The 8,984-nt window shown below is 42.7% G+C and overlaps 1 protein-coding gene across 1 annotated transcript; it reads left to right on the forward strand.

Moving 5' to 3' along the window:
* Positions 1 to 1,136: 1,136 nt before the first annotated feature.
* On the forward strand, positions 1,137 to 4,855 carry LOC147322304 (uncharacterized). The gene is made up of 2 exons (XM_086305038.1): positions 1,137 to 1,158; positions 1,393 to 4,855. Exons 1-2 carry the CDS (start codon positions 1,137 to 1,139, stop codon positions 3,432 to 3,434), a joined length of 2,064 nt encoding a protein of 687 aa, XP_086161164.1. The 3' UTR covers positions 3,435 to 4,855.
* The last annotated feature ends 4,129 nt before the right edge of the window (positions 4,856 to 8,984 follow it).

An 8,984-nucleotide genomic window follows, 5' to 3' on the forward strand; every position in this document is an offset into this window, starting at 1 on the left:
AGTTGATTTAAGAATTGAACAGAAACATCTGTCATAAAAATCGCCCAAAGGCACAGAGACAAACTCAAAGGATGCAACCTGTAACTTTCTCTTCCTTCATGTCAGCACCATCATCGATTATTTATAGTAAATGCATATAGCAACAGTAACACTTTAGTTTGGATTTCATAATTTCTGTAACTGGAAAATATTATTTTGTTTAAAGACAGAAGTGAGTGCGTAGTTGCAACATTAAAGTGAAATATTTAATAGTCTAATAACAGATTATGTGTTGAAGCTGTCGTTTCAGGAGGAGAGAAGCTGCAGAGAGGCGTGTAAGACTGCAACTCTGCTTCCTGGTCCCAGCTCTGGATAGTCATATTTTAGGGGGTTTAATAAATGTGTCCATATTTCTAGAAATGAGAGCTGCTCCATCCAAAGTGGGATGGATGCCGTCTCTCCTAACAAGACCAGGTTTCCTCCAGAAGATTTGCCAATTATCTATGAAGCCCACATCGTTTCTTGGACACCACTCAGACAACCAGCAACTTAAGGAGAACATGTGGCTAAACATGTCACTCCTGGGCTGTATCCCAATTCAGGGTCTGCCGCGTTTTAAGGCCGATTACGTCACAGCAACGCGACGAAGTCACTCCTGGGCTGTATCCCAAAGGCTGCTCGAAATGCGGCCCTCAAATGTTTCCTTCATTTCCCTGAATTTTAAAGATGTGTCGGTGTAGACTTCGTGGCCCAACATATCCCAGATTGCATAGCGCGGCGGTGGGTGTGGATAATTTTGCCGAAAAAAACGGTGGAAGCGGAGCGGCCAAAGTGTAAACGTTTAAAAGTAAGTACTGTTATGATGTGTCAACAGGACCTGGAAAAAGTAGTCCATGCATTCATTTTTAGTAGGCTTGATTATTGTAACAGCATCTTTACAGGTCTACCTAAAAAATCAGTCAGACAACTGCAGCTCATTCAGAACTCTGCTGCTCGAGTCCTCACTAAGACCAAACAAGTGGACCACACCAGTCCAGCTCTGAGGTCTTTACTCTGGCTGCCTGTCTGTCAGAGGATAGACTTTGAAGTTCTGATGCTGGTCTATAAAGCTCTGAATGGTTTAGGACCAAGATACATCAGTGACCTCCTGACCCAGTATGAACCTTCCAGATCCCTCAGGTCACCTGAATCCGTTTTTTTTATCAGTTCCCAGAGTCAGAACCAGACACGGAGAAGCTGCATTCAGATTTTATGCTCCATATATCTGGAACAAACTCCCAGAAACCTCAGATCAGCTGAAACACTCAGTTTATTTAAATCCAGGTTGAAGACTCACCTGTTCTCAGCTGCATTTGAATTACATTTTGAATTGCATTTGAATTGCATTTGAACTACACCTCTTATAAGGTGTAGTTACACACCTTATAAGAGAAGCACATGAGAAGAGAGGCGACCTAGCTGTATTGTGGCTGGACCTAACTAATGCGTATGGGTCGATCCCACACAAACTGGTTGAGCATGCTTTGCACCTCCACCATGTCCCCAGCAAGATCAAGGACCTAATCCTGGACTATTACGCCAATTTCAGGCTTAGGGTCACTTCTAGGGCAGTTACTTCAGACTGGCACCGACTCCAAAAAGGTATAATAACAGGCTGTACCATCTCAGTTACGCTCTTTGCCCTGGCAATGAACATGGTGGTAAAGGCTGCGGAGGTGGAGTGCAGAGGGCCGTTAACAAGGTCAGGTGTTCGTCAGCCCCCTATCAGAGCCTATATGGATGACCTCACCATTACAACATCATCAGTTCCCGGGTGTAGGTGGATCTTGCAAGGTCTTGAGAGACTCATCTCATGGGCAAGGATGAGTTTTAAACCTTCCAAGTCAAGATCGATGGTACTGAAGAAGGGCAAGGTGACGGACAAGTTCCGGTTCTCAATTTCAGGAACCATTATTCCATCCATAACGGAACAACCAGTTAAGAGCTTGGGGAAACTCTTTGACTCCAGCCTGAAAGACTCTACTGCTATTCAGAAGGCAAATGAGGAGCTGGGAGCGTGGCTTATTAAGGTGGATAAGTCCGGCTTGCCTGGAAGATTTAAAGCCTGGATCTACCAGCATTCCATCCTGCCCCGAATCCTGTGGCCCTTGCTTGTCTATACAGTTCCAATAACTACTGTGGAATCCCTTGAAAGAAAGATCAGTGGCTTTCTTCGTAAGTGGCTGGGACTTCCCCGCAGTCTCACCAGCGCTGCCTTGTATGGGACAAGCAACAGCGTGCAGTTACCCTTCAGTGGTCTCACAGAAGAGTTCAAGGTGGCTCGCACACGAGAAGCCCTACAGTACAGAGATTCTAAAGACTGCAAGGTGGCATCAGCAGGCATTGAGGTAAGGACAGGAAGAAAGTGGAAGGCTGAGAAGGCAGTTGAGGTGGTGGAGTCACGCCTAAGGCAGAAAACACTAATGGGGGTCTTAGCAACAGGGGGAGCAGGCTTGGGGTACGTCCCAAAGGCCCAGGTCAGCAGGGCACAGGGAAAGGAGAGACACCAGCTACTCCAGGAAGAGGTCCGAGCAGGTGTGGAGGAGGAGCGAGTAAGCAGAGCTGTAGGCCTTGAGCGGCAGGGAGCATGGACAAGGTGGGAGGGCACCTTGCAGCGCAAGGTCACCTGGGCAAACATCATGCAGGCAGACTTCCACCGGATCCGATTCCTAGTGCAGGCAGTATACGACACTCTGCCAAGCCCAGCAAACCTCCATCTGTGGGGAAAGCGCGAGACACCTGCCTGTCCCCTGTGCTCTGGAAGAGGGACCCTAGAACACCTCCTTAGCAGCTGCCCAAGGGCCCTGGCCGATGGTCGGTATCGTTGGCGGCACGACCAGGTGCTCAGAGTAGTTGCTGAAAAGATTGCCTCAGCAATCAGCACCAGCAAGCATCATCATGCTCCGAGGAAGGCAATCTCTTTTATTAAGGCTGGAGAGAAACCCCAGGTGCGCCCACATTTGACAACTGGCCTTCTCAACACAGCCTCTGATTGGCAGCTACAGGCTGACCTGGGTAAACAACTAAAGTTCCCTCAGAACATTGCAAAAACATCACTCCGGCCAGACATGATAATTATTTCTGAGGCCTCAAAACAGCTGATCATGCTGGAACTCACAGTGCCCTGGGAAGAGCGGATTGAGGAGGCTAATGAAAGGAAACGAGGAAAGTACCAGGAACTAGTGCAAGAGTGCAGGGGAAGGGGCTGGAAGACTTTCTATGAGCCCATAGAAGTGGGTTGTAGGGGCTTTGCAGGACGATCACTCTGCAAAGTCCTAGGCCGGCTGGGCGTGGCTGGGGCAGCCAAGAAGAGGGCCATCCAGGCTGTGAGTGAAGCGGCAGAGAAAGCCACAAGGTGGCTGTGGATTAAGAGGGCTGATCCGTGGGTAGCTACTGGTACGCAAGTCGGGGCCTGATCACCCCCGGCTGGGTCGCCTGGGCGAGGGTGTATGATGTTGTGAGACCCGAAACACCTGATGACCCTAGGATACATCACTGAAGATGCGTACCAGTGCATCCAGGAGATGTGTCTTTATAGTTAAACTCTGGCTGAGCCAGTGACGCCTAGGAAGAGTCTAGGTGACAACCAAGAAAGTTTGGTGACGACTGGAGAGACAGATGACAGCTCGGAAAGACGGCTCCAGGGGCAGGGTGGGCTAGCATCCCGGTCTGCAGTTTTCGCGAGAAAGCACCCAAAAAGCTATGGAAAGCCCTAAAGAAAGATACCCCCAGGAGACCCCGAGAGGGGGGGAGGATGAGGTCTCCAATCGGACGGACTTAAGGTTAACGACTAATGCAATGGAAAGGACTACGAGTAAGACATGTATCTGCGGCAAGCTGTGCAAGAACCAGCGTGGCCTAAATGTCCATCAGGCTAGAATGAAATGTTTGGAGCGGGAGAGTGAGGTGCAACGCACAGGTCCTGAACCTGGTGAGACGCAGGAGGAGCCCGGCCAGGAGGCACCCCACAGAGCCCAGTCCCTCCATGCACAGGACTCTTCCAATCCAAGCAGTGTAGTTCCACAACAGCGGATTAAGTGGCCCCCAGCCAGCAGCCAGAGCGAGTGGCAGAAGTTTGATGAGGATGTCTCCAACATCATACAAGCTGTGGCCAAAAGAGAGAGACCCGAAACACCTGATGACCCTAGGATACATCACTGAAGATGCGTACCAGTGCATCCAGGAGATGTGTCTTTATAGAATAAAGCACCAAATCCACACTTTTAAGCTTAAATTCTTTTTAATCAATTTTAAATCATGCTTTTTATTTTTGTTTTTTAATGTCTCTGTAAAGCACTTTGAATGACCTTGTTGTTGAATTGTGCTATATAAATAAACTCGCCTTACTGAATACTATGTCACTTATTTATGTGCAAATGTTTAATAATGAAGAACATTAAAGCATTACTGTTGGCCACATGTCGGCAAAGTTATGTGACATTAGTGATGTTTGTACTAACTTGGTTTTAAAGCCTTTAAAATATTCGCTGTTCAATAGTCGACCTTAATCTTACAGAGAATGTGATGATTTTATGGATAATTAAAGTCAGTCATATATCCACAAACACAACAAGCTGAAAGTCAGTGATGCTGCTCGGTTTGCAGTCCTGAATATCACGGCACAAGCAGGATTCACTGCACTGTTAATGTTAGCTATGTTATATTGCTGCCTCTGTTCGGTGGTGTCGAGCCAAACGGACTTTAACGTGTGTTTGAACGAGCTGACGGTTCACTCGTTAAGCTGAAAGAAAGATGCCTCCGTGCAAGCTTGAACATGTTGCGTGTGCCGTCGGAACTGGATTTCAGTCTAAACTGGTGTCCGTGTTGGTCCTGCAGAGAATCAGAGTTGGAAAAGTTGTTAATGTAGCAAAAAACAAAATGTAATGCATTTTGTTCATAATCTCTTTAAAGTCATGATCTTTTTTTTTTATCGCTGTCACTGGAGTGGGTAAATGAGTCTGCAAAGTTAAAAAAACAGATTTACATTTATTGTTTATTACTTTTATCGTCATCATCCCATTTATACACATTTAAGAAATAACGTGTAAAATAACCTTTTGTTTGCCTTTGGAGACTCGGCGTTTGAACCATCCCAGATATCTGCACCAGGGAACCAACTCCTCAAGCCGGTAAAAAGGTCAAGGACACAGTTACACGATCGCTAAACTAACCTGTTTTTGAATAAAACAAAACCATATAAGCATGATCCCTGGAATCTCGGTTTAAAAAAAAGAGAAGCACTACAAATTACTTTTCTTATGTTTAGTATACAGGAGTTGCTGCTCACACTCTGAGTTGCACTAGTGTGTCTGTCAGACGCCCGCACGCGCAGTCACACCGGACACTTCCTGACCTTATTTCCACGAGCCCTCGACTCAGCTGCAAAGTTCTTACGGGGTCAGTTTCATCAGAATTATCTGCCATCATTCAGACATAAGTTGAGCAATGGTTTAACCAATTTTTTCCATCAAGCCATAAAGGGATGCCGGAATTAAACAGAACATAGGATGTAAGTTAAGGAAATATAAGTTTGACCTTGGAGCACATCTCCTTCAGCGTTCACAATAATGGATTGCATTTCTCTCAGTCAACTGACTGTTTAGGGGGGAAAGCGGCTAATAGTTAGTGGGCTCTGTGTTTGTTGTTTTTTAATCACACTAGGAGTGAACAAAAGCAGAAAACAACCCTGTAAAGATGCAGACTGTGATAGTCTGGTTTATACCACAAATCTTACCAGCTGTAACTGAGTTTTTTGTGGTTTAAGTTATAAGTACGTGTCAAGACTTCTGTCTCCCAGCAACATTGCCGATGTGATCCTTCTTTTTTGTTCCCTATTAATGATCTACGGTAATATGTGATATTGCCCCCATAAAATAATAAGGCTTTAATGAAATCATTGTGATACAGAGATTTGGATTCTTGTGCGTGCAATGTGCATGAAGTAGATAAACAAGAAATTTAGTCAAGATTGGATGTACTTCTGTGTTTACCAACTGCTCCAAACTGACTTTATGCTTCATACGTGTCAACTCAGGGAACTCCTGTTGTGACCTCCCCTCTGTGAGCACACACGCACGCACGCACGCACGCACACACACACATGCACACACACACACACATGCACACACACACATGCACACACAGAAAGAGAGAAACAGAGATCATTAATGCAGAGGATTGCAGCAGCTCTTGTATTTTCACTCTCTGCTGGATTTTAGATGAACAGTCACATAAATCTCGCTCCAAATTATTTGAAAAAAACATCAAAGTATCACAGTATCGTGTTTTTTTGTTAGGGTCAAACTTCTCTTTGGGTAAAAATTAAGCCAACATCCAAGTGTCAAAGGTCGGTTCCAGGATGAAGGTCAAAGGGAAAGTCCCTGGGACGCTTCCGGTTATGTTTCCATCCGGCGTAGTCATCTGACGGGTCCGTGCTATATCGCCCTTCCTGACCCGGACTGGTATAACGTTTTGTAGAAAAGTTTGATCGATTCGCATGTCTGTCTGTGCTGTGCTTTACAAACACTCTTAAAGAAAAACAAACATCAGCCAAACACACGGTTCATCCTGATTGTCAGGTGTCGGCCATCCAGATTCCAGAGGTGCTGTGAAAGGTCATAAAGTTAACACTGTGCTGTAAAAAGAAGGCTGGAGTGCACCGAAACTGGTAGAGATGCAGGTATCTGGTCGTCCTGGGTTCCACAGACTATCAGCTAAAAAGAATAAACACATTAAATTGCTGCACATTTGTAGAATAACATTTAAGATTACTTTAAAAATATTTTTTTATTACATTAAATGTAAACAGTCAAATGGAAGTCTTTCTAAAGTTATATCATGATATTTATATTATGAAAAGCAGATTTTTGACAATTTAAGGTTTTTACATTTTTAGATAAAATAAACACAAAAAAACAAATAACAAGAACACAAAACTGGCAAACCCAACCAAAACTGACCAAAATCTACTGAAAATACTCCCACATGACAGAACCTCTCCTCTGCCTCTCTGGCTCCATATCTCTCAATAGAACGATCTGTGGTTTGCTATCTCTCACCATCAGAACACTCCACAAATCCTGCGAATGACTCACTTCCTTATAAACAGTGTTGGCAAGTTATTTTGAAAAAGTAATTAATTATAGTTACTAGATACTTCTTCAAATAAGTCACTTAGTTAGTAACTGAGTTACAAGATTCTGAAAGTAATGAATTACTTGAAAAGTAACTATAGCGTTACTTTAAAAAAACGTTTAACCCTCTGGGCTCCAGGGGATAATTGGCCATTTTTAACTACTTTTGATTTTACCTCCATATTTCACCTTTACAAACGATTTACTTTGCCTTGTTTGGCATCATTCTTTTCAGCACAACCTCACATGTCTGAATTTACAGTCATGTTCTCATTTTGACATACTGTACTGACACAATTGATCTAAAATCAGACAAAAACATAAAATCCGAGTAGAAAAAGTTATATATTTTACTGTAACCACCACAAACATGTTTAATGAATCAAATTTCATAATTTTACATGCAAATATTAATTGACAATTTTAAAATCATATGCAAAAGTTTTGCAAACAACAAAGTTTTTGCAGCCATTTACCTTTTACCCCTTTTTTATAACCATTTCAAACAATTTACAGAACAATCAGCTGTTCTGCATTCAATAAGATGCCACACAAATTATTTGTGCCACTCCAAATATTTCTGTCCACTATAAAGGAAAACATCACAGCCTGATACCTGCAGGTCTGACAGCAGCAGGTGTATCACTGCTGTTTCTACCTGGAGACAGCAGTCGCTACTACTAGACACTACCTTTGTTCAATAATTAGACACAATAACAGTACTTTCATTACAGCAAATATATATGGTTACAATAATAAATCTGAAAATGATAAATTACTTGACTCCTTAGAAGAAATAATGAATAACTCCTTACTAAAAGATAAAATGGTTAGAATGCAGATTAATAAATTAATGGCTCATTATGGAATAAAGCTAACAGAGAGAAGTCCTTTTGTACCAATTGGGAACTTTTTAAATTTGAAGCATGCAAATTCTTGAGAAGATATGGGAGTCAAATTATTAAATCAAGGAAAGCTGAAGAGGAAGAAGTGATCAGCAAAATTGCCTCTTATTACCAGAAATCCCCAGAAGAAATCTCAGAGGAAGATAAATTAACTTTACTAGACCTTCAAAATAAATTGGACGGTTTATATCAGAATCAGAATCAGAATCAGAATCAGAATACTTTATTGATCCCTGGGGGAAATTATTTTTTGTTACAGTGCTCCATTTTAAACCAATATTAAAACAAGACAGACAATACGCTAATATATATCGATGCAAGGCTGAGGGTGCTTTTGTAAGATCCAGGAAGAGGTGGCTGGAGGAGGGAGAACAAAATTCTGCTTTTTCAGGCTTGACAAATACAGATCCAAAACCAACTAAATATTAATGGCACTGTTTCTGACAATCCTAGAGAAATTTCACATTTCTGTGCCAAATTCTATACTAAACTGTACAACTCAAACTATAATGAGGATGTCTCAACACTGTTTCTCAATAATATTAAAAACCTAAAAACTATTGTTGTGGAAGATAGAAGTCTCTGTGACAGCCCTCTGACTGTGGAGGAAGTTTGTAATTCTATTTCTGCACTTAAGGCCAACAAATCTCCTGGCACAGATGGTTTAACTGCAGAGTTTTATACATCATTTACTAATCTCCTGGCTCCGTTCTTACTGCAGGTTTTCATAGAAAGTATAGAGAATAACACCCTCCCTCCTACTCTTACTCAGGGTCTCATAACACTTATTCCAAAGCCAAACAAAGACTTACTTCTTATTGATAATTGGAGACCCGTCTGTCTGCTCAATAATGACTATGAGATTATGGCTTTAGTACTTGCTAACAGAATTAAAGAGTTCTTGGATACAATTATCGATGAGACACAA

This window comes from Aulonocara sp. 'chitande type north' Nkhata Bay, linkage group LG9, assembly GCF_057382095.1.
Source record: "Aulonocara sp. 'chitande type north' Nkhata Bay isolate Kocher_YH1m ecotype deep benthic linkage group LG9, A_spYH_male_GT1.1, whole genome shotgun sequence".
NCBI classification, from domain to species: domain Eukaryota; kingdom Metazoa; phylum Chordata; class Actinopteri; order Cichliformes; family Cichlidae; genus Aulonocara; species Aulonocara sp. 'chitande type north' Nkhata Bay.

Coding starts and splice junctions, on each gene's coding strand:
- LOC147322304 (XM_086305038.1), top strand. CDS start 1,137: ATGAACCTTCCAGATCCCTCAG. Junction 1,159..1,392: donor GAACCTTCCAGATCCCTCAG/GTCACCTGAATC, acceptor TATAAGGTGTAG/TTACACACCTTATAAGAGAA.